This window comes from Danio rerio, chromosome 2 (genome assembly GCF_049306965.1).
Source record: "Danio rerio strain Tuebingen ecotype United States chromosome 2, GRCz12tu, whole genome shotgun sequence".
In the NCBI taxonomy this organism is placed as follows: Eukaryota; Metazoa; Chordata; class Actinopteri; order Cypriniformes; family Danionidae; genus Danio; species Danio rerio.
In genome coordinates, this window is record NC_133177.1 from 11,244,227 (window position 1) to 11,264,789 (window position 20,563).

At 35.5% G+C, this 20,563-nt stretch overlaps 3 protein-coding genes across 11 annotated transcripts in view; 1 reads left to right on the plus strand and 2 right to left on the minus strand.

Annotated features, from left to right (window-relative positions):
- Positions 1-1,634, minus strand: part of rpap2 (RNA polymerase II associated protein 2) — a 30,340-nt gene extending 28,706 nt beyond the window's left edge. For 2 of the 3 annotated variants that reach the window (NM_001024432.3, NM_001277930.1), the window contains exons 1-2: positions 1,555-1,634; positions 1,421-1,466 (exon numbers count right to left, since the gene is read on the minus strand). In NM_001024432.3, coding sequence (NP_001019603.2) covers positions 1,421-1,466; positions 1,555-1,609 — 101 coding nt within the window. In that variant the 5' untranslated portion in view covers positions 1,610-1,634. The remainder of the gene's footprint in view (positions 1-1,420; positions 1,467-1,554) is intronic. The other variant, XR_012387510.1, reaches the window with a different exon arrangement.
- The window catches only part of LOC137487670 (uncharacterized), a 579,101-nt gene that overhangs the window by 59,413 nt on the left and 499,125 nt on the right, over positions 1-20,563 (minus strand). The gene's annotated exons all lie outside the window — the stretch shown is intronic.
- Positions 1,689-20,563, plus strand: part of glmna (glomulin, FKBP associated protein a) — a 36,989-nt gene continuing 18,114 nt past the window's right edge. The window contains exons 1-14 of one of the 5 annotated variants that reach the window (XM_073916241.1): positions 1,689-1,966; positions 2,166-2,225; positions 2,307-2,432; positions 6,637-6,750; positions 6,842-6,950; positions 9,788-10,037; positions 12,631-12,730; positions 13,337-13,518; positions 13,606-13,659; positions 13,743-13,773; positions 16,183-16,272; positions 16,350-16,391; positions 16,487-16,560; positions 19,589-19,673. In XM_073916241.1, the coding sequence (XP_073772342.1) occupies positions 1,961-1,966; positions 2,166-2,225; positions 2,307-2,432; positions 6,637-6,750; positions 6,842-6,950; positions 9,788-10,037; positions 12,631-12,730; positions 13,337-13,518; positions 13,606-13,659; positions 13,743-13,773; positions 16,183-16,272; positions 16,350-16,391; positions 16,487-16,560; positions 19,589-19,673 (1,323 nt within the window). In that variant the 5' untranslated portion in view covers positions 1,689-1,960. 5 annotated transcript variants of the gene reach the window in all.

Consider the following 20,563-nt stretch of genomic DNA (forward strand, 5'->3'; position numbering starts at 1 on the left):
TACGCTGAATAGTTTAGTCTGCTGAGCGAATCACTGGTACAATCCTCCCGACTTTACAAATACTGTACTTATCCAAAGCGAGCAGAAGGGCTGCCAAAATCACTTTGGACCCCTCACACCCAGCACACAGCCTCACCCTGCCAACTTTTAACTTCTGGTCAATGCTACAAAGCACTATGCACCAGAACAGCCTGACACCGAAACAGTTTCTTCCCTCAAGCAATCTATCTTAGGAGCACTTAATGATAGTACTTGTGAAACGAACATCACTACTTGCTATACACTTTTTATACACATACAGTGCATCTGGAAACTATTCATAGCGCTTCACTTTTTCCACATTTTTTATGTTACAGCCTTATTCCAAAATGTTCTTGCCATAATAAATTATATATTTGTAGAGCAAGCCATTTTCTTTTGTCATTAATATTTTAACAAACTTTAGGTAAAAACCATTTATTGCAGATGAGTTGGAATACTATATCTCTTGATTGTGAAAATTGCAACCATCTGTTAAAAGTCATATTTTTCAACATTTTTGCAATTGAAATCTTCAATACTCAATATAAAATCATGATTTCTGAAAACTACAAAAGTTTCCAGTTTTAGTAATTTCCAAAAATCTTTTTTTTTTTTTTTTTTTTGCAATTGTACTCTTCAAAACACCATATCAACACGATATCTCAAAAATTAGGAAGTTTTGGAGTATTATTTAATATTTTTGTCTATTATGTTAAAGTTAGTAATTAACTATAAAGAGCACCTGCAGATCAGCTACTGGCATTTGAAACAGCCAATTATTTTTTGTAGGTATCGCCACTTTTTATGTTGTTTGTCTTATATTCTTGTCTGATTTTGACCTGCTCCTGCATTTACCCCAGCTATTTGTCTGTTACTTTCTTTATATGTGATGCAGAATTTTCATCCATACTCCAAGCATTGATCAACTCCAATATTTATAAATTTTCTAATCTAATCTAAAGCCATCATGTCATCAAGTAGACTTTTTACAAAGCATTTTAAAAATACAAGAAACTAAAGTATTTTGATACAAAATATTAAGCCTTTTTCATGAACCTAATCAAAGGCAAATTACAAAATACTATTGTATTTAAAATACGTATTTGAAATACATGCATCACAAATACTTCCCATCCCCGATTGTAATAACTAACGTATAATAACTTAAGCCAGTAACTGTTATGCCAATGTACTATACATTTTATATTACATATTTATATTTACATATCTATATTTTATATTACTCACAAACCCTTAACGTTTCATAAGCGATTAAAACTACAGTAAACTAACTAGTCAGGCTTTCTAAAGCCAGATTCAAAGTTAGTCCAGATATCTTTAATCTAGATGTAATTACTACTCAAAATCAAGTGCAAGTGCAAGTGAAGTTAATGCACACCTTTTCGCTTCATCCTCTGCTGAAATAGCTTGGGTTCCCTTTCCACCTAAAATTCAGATTAAACGTACAAACATTTTGTTAAAATTCAAACATATAAATGAAAAAGTCCATGTAACTTTATATATATACCACACCTTTCTTCTTGGACTTTGAGGGCCGACTCTTTCTTGTCACTTCACCGGCATCCATGCTTGTTTTATCAAAACAAAACTCCTTCCGCTTACATCGGAGCACTACGGCAAGCCGTGTGTGACACGCTTCATCCAGCACAATCCGCTTCAGTTTCTAAACATGCGACGCTGCTTGAAGTATAGAACCTGAGTAAGCGCGCTCCTTCAATTTCTATGTCGTTAAGTAGACCTATATAATATTCACAAAACAAAGCAGTAGCCTAGCTTAAACAAAACTACGCGAACGTTTAGTTCTCCTCTCTCTCAACGAACTCAAGTCCTTTAGAGCATTTTAACGTTAGCTATCTTGCTAATAACTAACCTACAAGAAGCAGTTTGACATCTCTTTGAGGACGAGTGAGGTCCATTTATGAATGTTTTGCTTTTATCATCTCGATATGTGTTATTCTGTGTGTGTGTGTTTAATGATGATTGAGTTGGACTGTGTGTGACAGTGAACTGCTTTTTATGAAGATGTCATGATTGATCGTGACGTCAGTGCGAGCTTGTCTTTGCACCATCACTGCTTTAGTATACTGCTAGAGTGACTGTAACATCACATTATCTTCATACAGAAGGCGTTTCGGAGCATCAGCATGGCTCTAGATCAGCTCAGTGATATGGTCCAGAGATGTGTAAGTGTCTTAATGTGTGCTCCAGTACACTCGCATTAAATCACCTGCAGTCATTTACGTGTGTATTCACTCTTTTTGCAGCAAACAGTCAAGGATGAAAGCTTCGCACCAGAAGATTACGATTTGTTCACTGCTGCTGGAAGTACTTGCATTGAGCAAGGTGACAGTGCTCAGGTTCTCAGCATCCTAGTGGACGAGAAGAACCAGGTGAACTTTATACAGTAGCATCTAACCCAAACTCTACTTTGTGAATTATCTATGTACTGTAGAAGATGCATTAAAGGAACAGTTAACCAAAAATGTAAAATTACCCCATAATTGACTCGCTTTCAAGCCATCCTTAATGTTTACTCTTCATTCAGATGAACAAGAGTAGTTTTAAAGGGGTGGTCCACTACGATATCATAATATAAACTTTAGTTAATGTGTAATGTAGCTATGTGAACATAAACAACATCCCTGAATGTTATACGCTCAAAGTTCAATGCAAAGCGAGACATTGCTTTTACAGAGTTAGCTTAGCAAAGCCTACAGGGGACAACAAAAAAATACATCCAGGTTAATGAGCTAAATGCTTCAGGTTACATGCATTTACATCATGCAGCGAAGGGGTGTGGCCAAAGGCGCTGTAATGTTATAGCAGAGAAAGCTAAAATGCCGTCCAAATTTCCTCAGAGCTTGTTCTGTTTCTGCATAAAGAGAATTGTTTACAATTTAACTTAAATATGTTCCAGAAAATTATAAAAAATAAATATAGCTAGCATTTAACAAAGGACAGCTTCTAGAATCTCTCTTAGTTCAGTGCTGGATTTGGCTAAAAACTCCTCAAAGGAGAAGCAGCTCCAACCTTTATAGACTAAGCTAAGGATTGTGAGCCACAACCTGTAAGTGTTTTTATTGGTTAAAATTGATCTAATACATGCACAGTGTCTACCGTTAATGGTATGTTGTAGCAAGGATGTAAACAAGGATGAAAACAACAGGAAATGCTGTTTGGCACCACTAACAATGTAGCTACAAATTTATATTTGTCCGTCAAACTGCTGTAAACAGCCACAATCTTCAGCAGCGCCGCAGTGTCTCTTTATTCAGCCACTTTCCCTGCGTTTTTCATCTCAAATAATGAACTCACAAAAGATATGTGAATGTTTCATATTACTTACACATGCTTATTCCGAATATATGTAAAGGACACTTGTCAGATTTTATTTTAGAGAGCAGGCGTGAGGTTTAGCTGTGTCCTGTTCATTTTCTGTCTGATTCAGGCTGAAACTTACATGGCTAACAGCTACTCTGACTGACAGTATTTATACAGCCGAGGCACAACATGTGCTTGTAAAGGCGTGACACTTTTCCTAGTGATGTGGAGCTGATCTGCGAATAACAGCACATTATTTTAAGTGACCAATCAGAGCCTCTTGAGAGCAGGACTTTTAGAGGAACTAGGAAATATGAGTCGTTTTTTATGTTAGCTGAGTAGCTGTATAAAATCAAAGTTGAATTCTTTTTTTTTTAACAAATGAAGCATGAGCACACATTGCTTTGCATCATATAAACACAACCAAGCCTTAATTACACTTTGGACCACCCCTTTAAATTTACCATGGCTCTTCCATGCTGTATAATGGTGCTGGGAAATGTCACTTTTTTTGAAGCTTTCACAAATCTGTCTAAAACTAACCTATTTACCACCAGGGGGTCAACGCATGTCTTAAGAAGTAGATGAGTGTGTTTTTGTAACAAAAATATTTAGCGATGAGCTGAAATGAAAATTCTGGATGCACTTGGCCGAAAACCAAAACCCAAAATGCTTAAAGTAATTTTGTAAAGCTTTTTAATTTTAACTCAATAACCTATTATATAAATTAGATTAATTATATTACATATATATATAAATAATATTATATAAATTAATGATAATTATAGGGATGCACAATATTGAAATATTTTATTAAATATTTAATATGAGTTTAAAATAATATTTATTTAGTAGTTAGCACTGTCGCCTCAGCAAAAATGTTGCTGGTTCGAGTCCCGGCTGGGCCAGATGGCATTTCTGTGTAGAGTTTGTGTTTTCTCTCCGTGTTTGTCTGGTTTTTCAGTCCAAAGACATGCGGGATAGGTGAATTGTGTAAAATAAAATGGCCACAGTCTTTGAGTGTGTATGTGTGTGAATGAGAGAGTGTATAAAAAATGTGCCAGATTAGTTGGCGGTTCATTCTGCTGTGATAAATAAGGGACTAAGCCAAATGATAGGATGAGTGAGTGAGTGATATTATAATGTTCATATAGGCCCCGTCTACACTAATCCGTTTTAGTTTTAAAATGCATACGTTTTCCTACAGTTATGCCTACAGTCCACACTACCCCAAAGTTTTCCAGCCCTGAAAACGGAGCGTTTTAAAAAATGCTGAAGAGGCCATTTTGGGTTTAAAACGCTACTGCTCCGCGTTAGTGTGGATGGGGGGTAAATGGAGACATTTGAAAACAGAGGTGTGGCTGCAGACATCTGATTGGAGCTTTTCCCTAAAAAACATAAGGGGAATCATAAACAAAATTTATAGAATAGGTGGTCCTTAACTGACCATGTTTTTCTTTTCCTTATTTATTTATTTGTTTGCCGCATGTACTCGTGTGCGATCGGAAAACTAGTGTAATGGCCGCATGCCATTTTTACCAGACTTGGGCAAACTCTGCCTTTCCTTTCACTCTGCCCCAAAGTCCCAGCTGGCCCTTTTTGGCCCAAGGTATTCGGCAGGCTGAAAAAGGCCGGCTGCTGGCCCCAAGGAAGCGCCCCTTTGGCCCGATCAGGCCCTGGAAGTGACAGTGGAAATGCGACTGGCCCTGGCTCTCCCTTGCACGCTCGCTTTAATGGATAGTGGAAGCATGGCTAATATTAAGTGCACAAAGTTCAGTCTTGAATTTTTTCCCTGTAAGTTCAGACTTTGCAAGTTTGAAATGGAAAGCAAGCTCCCAAGGACACATCGTGTAGATCTTCAAGGGGAACAGTGCATTGTATAACCTCATACGCATCACATCTTAACAATAAAATGAAAACATGATATAAGGAACTTCAACTGCCTATTTTCAATTTGATATTAACAACTTAACAGACACCAAAAAATGTTGAGTTGGCGTGTAGCTACATATTTATATGACTGTCATCTTCACTGTATACATATTTATAAAACAGAGCATATAACATAACTGCCTCCTTTCATTCTCATTGAAAAATTATGAAACTTACCCTCTCTTTTGCTGAATATCAATTTTAATAATCAATAATGGCCATTATAAAAGTGTAACATGCAATGAGTTCATTCAATATAGGAAATAAAGTCAAGCAATAGGTCAAACGGGCAGAATCAGTGTACGTGGTTATACAAAATAATATTTTGACTTATCTTTGCGCTCAACCAAAACACAATACCTGAGAACAAGTAATAGATTCAAAAGACCGAAGACTTGTTAGATATACACAAAACTGATTAATTATCACGTTTAACAACTATATTGAGATGATATCCAGCGGTAGATCCTTGATGAACTGTCCAACGTGTGCTGCTCTCATCTGGGGAGCTGTGCTCAAAGCACCTGCTTACTGCCTAGAGCTCAGATGTCCGCATACGCTGCAGCGCACGACAGTGTAGGTGTGGTGCGGTGAAGTGTGGACGAAGATTTTTTCAGAAGTGCTAAACGCCCGTGTGGACGTGGATCATTTTCATTCCAAAACGCCTTTTTTAAAACTAAAACGTATTAGTTGAAACAGGGCCATGGTCTGCAGCTTGTGGTTTAGTTCCATAAACATAAATTGTCTAACATCAGTTGTATAAAAAGCCTAACCAGAGACTACAGCTGCATATTAACCATTGACTAGAAGCCTAAATGTTGAACACTGGAAATTGCAGTAAATCCTCTGACATTTTAACTTTTCGTTTCCCATTTTCAATTATTTATTGCGTTTAGTTATACTCATTCATCTACTCTCACCAGAGCTTCTGCTACAAATGTGTCCTCCATCAGAGTTCGAGGAATTTGTTGAGAATGTGCATTCAACATCCATCGAAAGCCAGTGTTTTTAGTAAAAAATAAAAAAATTAATTTTTTGATACAAAAACACATCGATCCACTTCATAAGACATTCTTTAACCTGCTGGTGGTGCATGGTTCAGTTTTATGATGGCTTTTGGAAGCTTCAAAAAAGGTCCACTAGTACCCAACATCATTATACAGCATGGAGAATCCAAGATAAAACATATTACTACTCCGACTGGGTTGTCTAAAAGAAGAAAGTCATATGACACACTGAGGATGGCTTGAGGGTGAGTAAATTATAAGGTAATTCTTGTCATTATTATACAATTTTTATCTTATCAGTTTAAGTAGTTTTTCCCCCTTTGTTTCACTCAAGAACATAGTGAGATGCATGGGCTGGAATCTACTGGGACCTCTGGTTAAGATGCTCCTAAAGAAGGAAGATAAAACCCTTCCTCACTGCCATGCCATTCTTCTACATCTGCTGGAGGTCACTTATGTCTTTTATATTTTGATGACGAGATATTTGGCTACGTCAGTGTGCGGTTTCCTGGTTTTCATTGTGCTGTTTTGTGAAACAGGTTTGCAGTCCAAAAGAGCTGCTGGTGGGGCTGTTGGAGCAGGTGGAGGAGGCTGATTCAGGCTCCATTGCTGAGACGATTACTCTTCTCCTCAAGCCTTTACAAACAGGTTTTTCTTCTCTTAGTCACTGAAATTTGAGCATTGAAATGTTGAAGTGTATTGTTACATCTGTCCCTTTATAGTTTAGTGTTGTCGTGTGAAGGGAAGGAAGTTGGTAAGGTTCTGTAGGTTTATACTTAGATGGTGTTATAGTGTGTGTTGGTGCCTGTGGAAGGAATTTATTTGTCATTAAATAATTAGAATCAATTATATAACGGCCACATTAAAAATTAAGTTTACAAGGTCTTTCAAAAGTTTAGAGTTGGAAAGTTAAAAATAATAATAAATAATAATGGTGATGTTAATAATGGTTATTCTTTTTAAAAAACTGGTTGTTGAAATGGAAATTAAAGTCATGTGAAAGGTTGTGAACTAAACCATTGTATGAATTCACACAACAAAGTTGGTTCACAGCAAGCATTTATAGTTAAAATTGTTAGGATCCCATAAAATTAAAACAACATTTTTAGATGTTAGTATCAGTATTGTTAGTTTTTTAAATATCTATAAGCTAGTGTGCTCCAAAACAGTGACTAAATTCGCGTTTAGATGATAAAACTGATATAAACATGTAAAGCTTGTAGTTTATCACTTCCGCCTAAATGGATCAACGATTTTATTCAGGTCACCTAATACTTTAGTTTCCTATCAAATCATGACCAATCTAATGCTCTCTAGTGTCTGAAATGCCCCGCCCCTTCAAGACGCTTCTTATTGCTTTTCATGTGATGCACTTTAGCTCAAACTGTATAAAATATGGACAACACGACAGCGCCTTTTCCTATTGAACGATTTGAAGGCAAAACGCCTCGTGTCGGGCACAAACTGTCGCAGAAGTCTGCTGAAATTGGAGCCTGGGCATGCTCAGAGAACTGCCTGATGGAGCAAGAGGAGGAGCTGCGAAATCAAGCTTCCAACCAAACGCTTGTATGTCCAATCAGCCACGCCCCTCGAACTTCTCACTTGACCGCCGGTATCAGCACTATAACAAAGAGTCGCTAATGTAAATATATGCACTTACATTAAAAAACATGTAATAATATACTGTTTAAAAACTGTGATGTAGGCTGTTATAATTGAATAAAAGCAATACATGTTGGACTGCAGAAATAAACAATCTTTCATACACTGCCTAAGTTAGAGTAATATGAGCACAAAAAATATTTCTCCTGTAACAGGTTTGTTGGTATTTGTTATGTTCACAGGGGTAGAAATATCACTTGTAAAATATGAACAATAACATATGAACAACACATACATTTTAGAAAGGTTTTTATTTTAAATTAGCAATCAACAGGACCCAAAATATAGCCTACAAAGCATAGATAACGATTTACCATGCGGGAAAAGTCATGCATTTAAAAGATAATTACACATCCCGTCCCTGCACTATATAAAACAATTCATATCAATTTGTAAAATAAACTTTACAGTGTTAATACATCACCTGATGTCAATCAGCTGCTGCAACATTGCTTGCATATTGTTGATAATTTTTGCCTCCGTTTCATTTGGTTTATTCGATGCCCTCATTATATCTGGCAAAGAGGAAATTGCATTCATTTTAATGTTTATTAGGAGTTTTCAAATAAAAAGCCAACGGTAAATGATGTATATAAATAATATATAACATTTACACCTCTATTTGTTATATAAGATTTGGTTTCTAGAACGTTAACATTTTATAACAGCAAGTTCAGTAGATTAACTCAATAACATGTCAAAACTCAAAATGTCAGAGACGTCCTTTAAATCAATTTTATATAACATTACAGGAGATCAATGTAGGTGTCGGCTAACATTAGTTTTGTCTTCCTAATTATTATTTCAGACTCGTAAAGAGAATTACTGCTAGATAGCCATCACCTGTATTTTCCCCGTCATGGCTAACGTTGGGCGTGTATCAGCAAACTAATAAAGCCAGATAAAGCCCTGACCTTACCGAAAAAACAGTGTTCCACCAGATCCTGTAGGTCAGAAAGTATAGTTTACTGCTGAGCCCATTTTATTATGGTAAAATAACACAGAAATTGAAAATTAACCTTTCAATCTCCTGCCGAAGCTCTGACGGTCAGCTTTGAGAAGCTGTCAATCAGAACTGTCAATCACGATGACACGCCCAGCATTAAATTACTGCTAAAAACATACTGTTTACAAAAATGAAGATCTGCACCTATTTCAGCATGATGACCAGTGCCCCTATTGACCAAAACCATCTTTCGGGACATTTTATTGCAAGTGTAATAATTTTTTTTTATTTGGGCTCAAGTCTCGTTCATTAACACGGAGGAGGCATGCTTTATGACTTATACTGCAGCCAGCTCCCAGGGGACGATTTAATGGCTGAAACCTTCATTCAAAAGCAGGCGTGTGGCACACATCCATTCATTCATACTCATACACTACAGACAATTTAGCCTACCCAATTCACCTATACAGCATGTCTTTGGACTTGTGGGGAAATTGGAGCACCGGAGGATTCCCACGCGAACACAAGGAGAACATGCAAACTCCACACAGAAACGCCAACTGACCCAGCCGAGGCTCGAACCAGTGGCTTTCTTGCTGTGAGGTGACAGCACTACCTACTGCACCACTGCGTCACCCTTCTGTTAAACATCATTTTGGAAATATTTGGAAAAAAAGTGAAAAATCACAGGAGGGCTATAAATGTTGACTTCAACTGTATATATATATATATTGCACACTCCAAAATCATATAGATCTTGCATTGCCTGGTGGTAAAAAAATAATTAGGTTGTATTTATAAACATCCTACATGACACTTTTTGCATTTTGAATGGATCCTAAACTTAATGTGTACTTTTTTTGTCCTATCGTTTCAGTGCTGCTGCGTCTGGGCATTAGGAAGGCCTCGTCTGTGGGTATGGCTCTCTCCACACTGCTCTCGCAGGTCTCCAGGCTGCCAGTGCCTGTCACAGCAGAGCAGGAGGAGGACGATGTTTTCGGCTTGTGCCGCTGCTGCTCTGCTCTTCTACAGTTTGTGAAGCCCTTTGTTGAGGAGATCAAGGAGGTTGTCAAGGATAACAACAGTATATCCAAAGACAACGAGCTCAGAGTGGAACTGCTTAAGTTGTAGGTACCCATTCATAATGTCCAGAATCATGTAGATCAGTGTTTCTCAGCCACGTTCCTGGAGGACCAACAGCACTGCATGTTTTGGATGTCTCCTTTGTCTGTCACACCCATTACAGGTCTTTCAGTCTCTGCTAATGAGCTGATGATCTGAATCAGGTGTGATTGTTTAAAGAGACATGGAGTATTTGCAGAGCTGGTGGTCCTCCAGGAATGTGGTTGAGAAACACTGATGTAGACTATATTTTTGGACTTTGTTAAAAGAGTAGTTTACCCAGAAAGGAAAATTTACCTATTCTCCTTTTGTTACCAAACTATTTTAGTTTTTGTTTAAGTTTTTTATTCTGTTTAACACAAAGGAAGATATAGTGAAAAATGTTGAGTGCCATTGACTTCATTGTGTTTTTTGCATTTACTCTGGATGTCAACAGTTGTTTTTTTTTCTTTTTCTCAACATTTTTTTGAATATCTTTCTTTGCGTTCATCAGAAGAAGAAAAACCATAAGAGTTTAAAACCACCTAAGTGTGAGTAAATGAAAATGATTTCTTTTTTGGGTGAACTATCCCTTTAAGGATAAGTCATCATAAAACAACACCCAATCTTGTCTTAGAACAATTTTTGTAAACTTTTTTGATCCGCTTCAAAGTTTGACTAATGTACTGGCATCATATAAGTTACTAGTATTGGTCTGTCTTGGCTTAACAGTGTATACTCTTTCCTTTATTTTTATATATAAATGACCTTTGCTGGCCTTTTACTCAGACTGTGTTTAGACTTACAATCACACTTTATTAGGTAAACCTTACTAGTACGGGGTTGGACTACCTTTTGACTTCAGAACTGCCTTAAACTTAGTGGCATAGATTCAACAAGGTACTGGAAATATTCCTCAGAGATTTGGTCCATATTGACATGATAGCATCACGCAGATTTGTCGGGTGCACATCCATGATGCCAATCTCCCGTTCCACCACATCCCTGTCCTGTTCAAGAAACCAGTCTGAGATGATTCGCACTTTATGACAAGGTGCGTTATTCTGCTGGAAGTAGCCATCAGAAGATAGGTACACTGTGTTCATAAAGTAATGGACATGGTCAGCAGCAACACTCAGGTAGGCTGTGGCATTGACACAATGCTCAATTGGTACTAATGGGCCCAAAGTGTGGCAAGAAAATGTCCCCCCCCACCATTACTAAACCACCACCAGCCTGAACTGTTGAGACAAGGCAGGATGGATCCATCCTTTCATCCTGTTAATGCCAATTTCTGACCCTACCATCTGAATGTTGCAGCATCTTCTATTGTTCAATTTTAGTGCGCCTGTGCGAATTGTAGCCTCAGTTTTCTGTTCTAGCTTACAGGAGTGGCACCCGGTGTGGTCTTCTGCTGCTGTAGCCCATCCGCCTCAAGGTTCTACATGTTGTTCGTTCAGAGATGCTCTTCTGCATACCTCGGTTGTAACGAGTGGTTATTTGGGTTACTGTTGTCTTTCTATCAGCTGGAACTAGTCTAGCCATTCTCCTCTGACCTCTGGCATCAACAAGGCATTTGTGCCCACAGAACTGCCGCTCACTGGTTTTTTTTTTTTGGGGGGGGATTTTCTCGTATTTCGACCATTCTGTGTAAACCCTAGAGATGTTGAAAATCTCAGTAGATCAGCAGTTTCTGAAACCCTCAGACCAGCCTGTCTGGCCCCAACAACCATGCCACTTTTAAAGTCACTCAAATCACCTTTCTTCCCTATTTTGATTCTTGGTTTGAACTTTAGCAGATCGTCTTGACCATGTCTACATGCCTAAATGCATTGAGTTGCTGCCATGTTTGCATTGGCTGATTAGAAATTTGCAAAAACAAGTCGTAGAACAGGTGTACCTAATAAAGTGGCCAGCCAGTGTACATAGTAGTTCAGTTGGTCTGGACTAAAAAATGAAAAGTGGCATTAAAACATAATTTTTTAAGAACTGAAAATGCAAAACAAAAAATAGCTTTTTATGACGGGTTTATGAACAAGTTTGTCTTTATGGCCACCTTTTGTGACATCTTGTGCTGTTTTAGTCTGCTGCATTTATTTTTCTTTCAAGCTGCATCATGTTTTTTGGAGATCGGACTGATAAACATGAAATTTGATGTTCATATTTCAATGTTTATGCTAATCAAACCAAATCTGCTAATTGTGAACACACTCTCAGTTAATTAGATATTGTTAAAATGAATAATCATCTTGTAGAGTGTATATAATAATGTTCTGAAGTTGATTTATATTTTTAGTGGTATGTTTGTCCCAGACAATATAGCACAAATCGTCACCTTAGAATTATAAGGTTCTATCTGACATTTTTGTCAAACTTGAGTTATTTATATAATCTTATTAAATGACAACTTATTTACATTATGGGGTGTTTTTTATAAGTTGTTTACATTTTAAGACTTTTTATTTAAAAAACAAATGTTACACACACACTGTTTGCTATATGGAATGCAAATACTTTTATGCTTAATATCTCAAAATCAATCAGAATGCAGATAGAACCTTACAATTGCAAGGTGGAGAAATGTTAATGTTAGCCATATATGTGTTTTTTTGTATCCAGCTGTATGAAGAGTTTAAGTGAGCCTCTGCTGGAAGTGCAGTTGAAAGATACAGACACGCTTCAGAGATCCCCCTTGAGAGACTTCGCTACAGAGATTCTGGTATAACTTTGCATAAATATTTTGAACTATTGCATTTTTTCCTTACAGAATATATAAAAATGTATACTTTTCACTACTTATTTTTAATATATAACTTAACTTTGATATATATAATATAACTTTGATAAAACATTACCAAACATTACTTTTTTTTTTAAACTGTCATAAAATAATCTTGAAAAAAAAGTATGTTGTTTTTCAGAAAAATACAAAGAAACCACTTTCAGCAATTTAAAATCATCAGAAATATGACTTAATAATGTTCAAATTATTTCTAAAGGATGATGTGGCATTGACGACATTCAGCTATGATTCACAAAAATAAATTGTAACATATTTGAATAGAATAGTTATTGTAAATTTTAATAATATTTTACAATATTACATTTTTACTGTGTGTGTTTTTAATTAAACTATCAGAGTTCTGGTAGATGAGCATAATCATTTAAAAAAAAATCCCAAACATTTGAATTCTCCAATGCACCACCAGAATTGCATTAAATTACAAAAGAATCAAATGTATAAGTGGCTTATTTACTGTATTTCAAATCTACTGCCGTGATGTACATTTTCATTCTTAATTAGCATTGTGGATCATTTCCGCAGATTATTTTGTCTGATATTGGTGAGTCCCTTCCTGATTTGTTAAGTCGTAATGTCCTGAGGAGAAGGAAGGTCCCGGGTTTTCTTGAGGAGGAGGTCCGATACCCGAAAGAGTCTCTGGCCTGCATGTCCCACCTGCTGTTTGTGGATCATATAGCTGTCGACATATTTCCAGCTGTTTTCAGGTGAAGAGATGAGGAGTTTAATTTGTATTATAAATCATCTCTGAATAAATCCTCATATTAATGCTGACATGTTTTTTTTTTTTTCAGTCCAATTTTTGTTCTTCAGTGCAACATGGAATACATTGAGTTGCTTTTAAGCAGGTAATTATAACTAGGTAGTTTTAACTGAGTAAGTTTGAGTTCTCGTAATTATTGTATGTTCATCTTCTGCTCTTCCTCCACAGAACTGAAGAAAACCGTCTGCAGAAAGGACTGGTATGTTCATTACGCCTCAGTTCTTACCACAAATGTATCATTTAGGCACCAATTGATGTACATTACCAAGTCTTGTCGCCTATCCAAGTTTTAACAACAACAAATAATAACTTGACATCTAGATGATCATTTTGGATCAGAAGTGGCTAATATGAAAGGCAAAGGCCTTTAAATTGCGCATATTTTACAAAAAAAAATAAAAAATGATCGTGCTTTGATTTATAATTATTCAATTAGGACAGTAAAGTCTGACTTTGCTTTGACAAAAGTCTTGTCACTTAACATAAATAATGTACAGCAGGGGTTCTCAACTGGTTTGGCCATGGGACCCACATCTTTACATGGTCATCAAGCTGTGACCCAAATTTTAAGGAACTATATTATAAATTTAGGAATTATAATTAATTCGCATTCATTTGTTAGCACACATAAGTAAATCATAAGAAAATTACCAATATTTACAAATAAACCGTATTTTATTGTTGTCATAACAAAATGTATCAAATTATAGAAATAATACAAAGTAAAAACGACAAATACTGTAAACAGTGGTTAGAATAAGGAAAGTTCATGAAAGTATCATGAACTAAACTGAATTGTTAATTAAACATATTGTTGTCTGGTTTCTAAATGTCATTTTAGTTTAAAAGAGTTCATGCTCTATTGTGAGAGCACCTCACTACATATGGCACACCGAGGCTTGAAGTGTTTTTTGTTGTCAATATATGTAAATCCATACTTTTCATCTTGCATATTTATTGCTTTAATTAAATGAAATTTCACATGTCAAACGGTAGGGTTGTCGCGAGCGCATTTTAAAATAAAAGTCCGGTGTAAGCAAAATATGTTTTTAAACTTTTTTTTTTTTTCACCACACACTCTGTGACCCACTAAAAATGGGTCGCGAACCACCAGTTGAGAAACACTGATGTACAGTATAGAATATAAAGTCATGGTGCAGTCGGAAATAATTAATGTTGTGTATGTTCTTGAGCGTGTGGTTGCGGGTCAACTGCAAAACCACCTTAAGCTAAATGCCTTATTTGATGTATTTCAATCGGGCTTTAGATCGGGTTACAGTGTGGAAACAGCTTTAGTTAAGGTCACTAATGACCTTATGATTGCTGACTCTGGGGCTTGTGGTATTCTGGTGCTCTTGGATCTAACTGCAGCATTTGACACTATCTCTCACAGCATACTATTGGACAGACTTCGAAACTGGGTTGGCTTAGCCGGGACAGCACTAAGTTGGTTTATATCCTACCTCACTGAACAATCACAGTTCATTTATTTGGGAGGTCATAGATCGCGGACTGGTCTGTGTCACGGTGTCCCCCTGGGTTCGGTACTCGGGCCACTTTTGTTTAGCATTTATATGCTACCTCTGGGAAAAATTCTACAAAAATATGATATTAATTATCATTGCTTTGCTGACGACACACAGATTTCAAGAGTTCGCCCTTAGCTGATGATTGATTAATGAAGCTACTGTAGTTTGGCATACTGTTCCGGGAGAGAGCCCTGAACTCGTGAGATCCTTGAGCCCGGGGCTACCTCCTGTTGCAGGGCGAGAGGGGAGTCCGAGTTCAGTTAGGTCTCAAGAACTCCCCTGCTTGATAATGTTGGAAGTAGATTAATGCTGTGAGGTGTGTATGCTGTCAATTTAGATTTGTCAATTTGCTTATGTTACATGTTTTTGGTCTGTGGGAGGAAACCGGAGAGTCCGGTGAAACCCACGCAAACACAAGGAGAACATGCAAACTCCGCACTGAAATGCCGACCTGGCCAGGAAGTGTCCGAGCCAGTGACATTCTTGCTGTGCGGCCATGGTGCTAACCACTAGGCCTCCATGCTGCCCTGACAAGGAAATGGGAGGAGTTGGGGTGGAAGAGGGGATTCTTCAAGATGAAGATGGCTGAAGTAAGATACTCTGGTTATTTATAGTGGTTAAGGAGTCGTCTGATTGGTAAATCAGTGTGTTAGCTAATGTGGACTAGGTGCTATCAATCATGAGCATGTGCTCCTCTCGAAAATAGTTTATAAATAAACTTTACTTATATTAGTAGTCTGAGAAACTGAGGTAGCTGTTGATGTTGCCATGCAGATCTCTCGCATGCCCCTATACCGAATGTAACCCTAAACCATGATTTTTCCTTAACCGAACTTGACTGATTTCTGTGAGAATCTTGGGACCATGTGGGTTCCAGTAGGTCTTCTGCAGTATTTGTGATGATTGGGATGCAGTTCAACAGAAGATTCATCTGAAAAATCTACCTTCTGCCACTTTTCCACATGATCAACTTAGTCAAGTTATTATTTGTTGCTTTTACAACTGTGATCGATGACAAGACCTTTGTCAAGTAGTGAATTACCTGTCATTGTAATTTTGCTGTAATTCTTCAATCACAGGAACTGTATGAAAAAAGTCTTGTAAGAGTTGAAGAGAACAGTCTGCCAGTAGATCTTTTGGAGCTAAAGACATTTTTTAGTGTTCCACAGGTAAAAATGAATAAACATAACAGTTATGCATGTGTTTATATTAAATGTTACTGATAAACCCTCCGTTTTCTCTTTAGAACTTGGTTAAAGTTATGACTATGTGTCCAGACCAGACTCTGGTAAGTATGAGGTTGTGTGTGGAGGTAAAATGAAATATATCATTGGTGTTCTCATTGTTAATTTTTATTGGTCTCTGCTTAAACCATTATCACAGAGAACTAAAGGCCTTAAAGTGTTTCAGCTGAGCATTGACAAATTCAACACAGAAGCTAAATACAAGTTTTTCAGGTAAGCCCTCATTCTGATGTTTGGAAAATGTTATTATTATTTGGTAAAACACAATATTGTTATTTGATAGAAAACAACGCGACATACAGAGTCATAAACAGTGTGATATACAGAGAAATGCTTACACAACCATTCGTGACCTTAAAATAATAACAACAATAATGAAATGATAAAAGTAATAACAACAATATTCTAAATTATAAAGAAATAGATGTAATGCAATAGAAATTAAAGCAAATATAAAATATTTAAAGACTTCAGATGTGGCTGTAGAAAGAAAGTACATAGTATAAAAATATAAAAGATTTTTCTGTACAAACAGAAACAGAAGTGTTTCTAACAAAGTGCCCGGTGCATAAGAGAGGAATGAGTGTATTATACTGGTGGTTTGTAGGGATTTTCAAATTGATTGGCCGGAGATCGGCAATGGCTGATAATCACATTTAATGACTCAATCGGTACTCGTCAATCTGGCTGATCTCGGATAACGGGTGTTAGTTCATGAGTTTACAAGGAGAGGAAGATGCACGTGCGCACCTAGGTTGAACAGATAGCTGCACTACAACAGTGATCGCTGCGCATGCTTCACAGCAGCTAAAATATTTACAGATGTGGTGCGACCTCTGTTTATTCATTTTAGTGAGAGTCTCTTTGTTGTAACCATTGTATATCCAGTGTTTTGAGCTGCTGTGATTAGACATGGGCCGGTATAAGATTCTGACAGTATGGTAACATTGGATAAAATTATCATAGTTTAACAGTATTGTGATTACAAATATGCTCTAAAATATTTTCTTTTTAAATGTCTGGGTAAAAAAACAAAAAAAAATTTCCCCAATATATTTTATCTTTTGAAAGATTTATAATAGTTTGGAGCAGTAAATTGTCAGTATAAATAAATCAAAAGATTAATTTACCTCTGTTGTCTACATTTGTTCCGAAGACACCGATTTTATTTTATTTATTTTTTTTACAATTTAATTTACAGCTTTATTTTATTTTTTTATTTATTTATTTTTTATTTTTTGCTGGAGTTACTGTTGTCCTAAAAAACAAAACAAAAAAGTAAAAAAAAATCTTACACATACCTTAGGAACGGTATTGCAGAAAATTCTGGCATTTTTAAAACCTTGACTTCTTCAAACCGTGGTATACCTTGAAAACGGTTATCGTCCCATGCCTAGCTGTGATACTAGCAGAGCAATCAACCCCATCTTGTGTCCAACCGTATGAACTCTCCCAGAAGGTACGCGTGTGTCCCACATGTTATCTATTATTTTCTGTAAAGGTGCTTCTGTCGACATGAAATGGTTATAAGAGACATTTTTACGATTATAGGCAGTAATAATAATGTATAGGATTATATGCAGCATCCTTTGTTTATTATCTTAGGTAAGGAGAGATCTCCACTTAAGTACTTAGAGAAAAAAAAGGTGCTTTATGTAATGGCAAAGTTACTTAAAGTGCCTTGAAGCATCAGAATCAGTACAAGGTATCGACCGATCACCATGACAAGGAATCGGTACACTGTATCAGCTGCAAAAAAAACCTGATCAGAGCATCCCTAGTGGTTTGTCAAGCCTGCTAATCTGTATGGAGTATACTAGAACTATACAATACAGTTCAAGGCAGAATAATTAGCCCACCTGTTTATTTTTTTTTTTACCCAATTTTCTGTTTAACGGAGAGATTTTTTCAACACATTTATAAACATAATAGTTTTAATAACTCCTTCATAATAACTGATTTATTTTATCTTTGCCATGATGACAGTAAATAATATTTAACTAGATTTTTTTAAAGACACTTCTATACAGCTTAAAGTAACATTTAAAGGCCTAACTAGGTTAATCAGGTTAACTAGGCAGGTTAGGGTAATTAGGCAAGTTATTGTATAATGATGGTTTGTTCTGTAGACTATCGGGAAAAAATAGTGTAAAGGGGCTAATAATTTTGTCCTTAAAAGGGTGTTTAAAAAATTTTAAACTGCTTTTATTCTAGCCGAAATTAAACAAATAAGACTTTCTCCAGAATAAAAAAATATTATCAGACATACTATGAAAATTTTCTTGCTCTGTTAAACATAATTTAGGAAATATTTAAAAAAGAAAAAATAATTCAAAGGGGGGCTAATAATTCTGACTTCAACAGTATATATCCAGGTTGTGTGCAGATGTGCATAACTGTCCAAGAGTGTCCAGTGGGTGTGGAAAGTGCATGAATGTGCAGATGTGCAATGTTCATAAGTGTCTGTAAAATGTGCAATGTGCAAAAAAGGCTTTCAGTCCTGTGTGTTGCACGATTGAGAGACCGGTAACAATATAATAATGTGCCATTGTTAAACCATGGAGAATTTCAAGTAATGGCTGCACCATGGTTTGCTTTTATATACAGTATGTTGATATGATTATCCAGTTTATGCACCAATTTAGCAAAACACTGATACTAATGTAAACACTGGTATACATTCTTATGTTGGACAAGGTTTATTTTGATAGATTATATTAGTGCTGTCAAAAGATTAATCACATCCAAAATAAAAACATATGTGTGTGTGTATATATATATATATATATATATATATATATATATATATATATATATATATATATATATATATATATATATATATATATATATATAAATATATATATATAAATATATATATATATATATATATATATATATATATATATATATATATATATATATATATTTATATATATATATATATATATATATATATACACAATTAATTTGGTTTTGTGTTTTTTTTATATAATTATTATTATTTTTTTAATTAATACAAAGTGAGTACACATCCATTTTTTAAAAACAAACTATTATTTTGGATGTGATTAATCGATTAACAGCTCTAACTGATTTAATCAAATGTGATTTATATTTTACAATGTGAATTTAGAACCTTGCACTTGGGACTATCAGACTAGTGTTTAAATAGCATCGATATTTAGATAAGTTTTATGATGTCTAACTGTCTGATGTATAGGATTTCTCTACTTTTCAGAGGTATGTTGAAAACCAGTCATCATGCAGGAGTGGAGGGATATATTATCAAGAATATCAAGAATCAGATTGACTCTTCCCTCAAGGTAAGATAACCAGTGTTGGGCATGCTATGCAGAGTAAATAGTTATAGTTACTAGTAGGGCTGTATATATATATATATATATATATATATATATATATATATATATATATATATATATATATATATATATATATATATATATATATATATATATATATATATCCTTTCAGCATCAATATCACAATGTGATCGTTTGCTATAGTCACATCATATGCAATGTTGATTTTGTGTTATAATTTATCATTTTCTGTGTGTTTTTTCGATGCTGTGATTGTATAATGATTTTAAAAGCCTTCTGGTATAAAAAATTGTACAGTTTGTAACATTAATAACAATTAATTTTATTGAATTATTGTATCATTCAGTTACTGTACTTGAATACTCAGAAATCAGGAAAATGATAAAACTCTTTATTTTTTCAATTGTATCTTTTTTAAAATTGTATTTATATGAAAATACACATGCAAATAAAGAAATGCACAGACCACAATGAAAAGGTTTTGGGGGACCTCAAAAAGTTTGTTGATTGTTTATTAGAATTTATGGAGATGCAAATAGTAAACAATAATTCATCAATATATGACTAAACATATGCATGAAAATACTCACATCACATCACATGCAAATACAGAAATGCACTGCAAGTACCACAGACAACAATGAAAATGTGTTGGGGGACCCCAAACATTTTACAGATTGTTTATTAGATTTTATGGAGATCCATTCACACTGCAGAATCATCCCAATTGATCTAACATTATAAGTTCCTTCCAAATAGAAATATGAAGTCGAAATTGTATTCATATTGCTATATATCCCTTCACGTGATTATCCAAGGGTGAGTGGACATTATATTTATAAATAGGCATGAAACTGAAGGTTTTATAACAG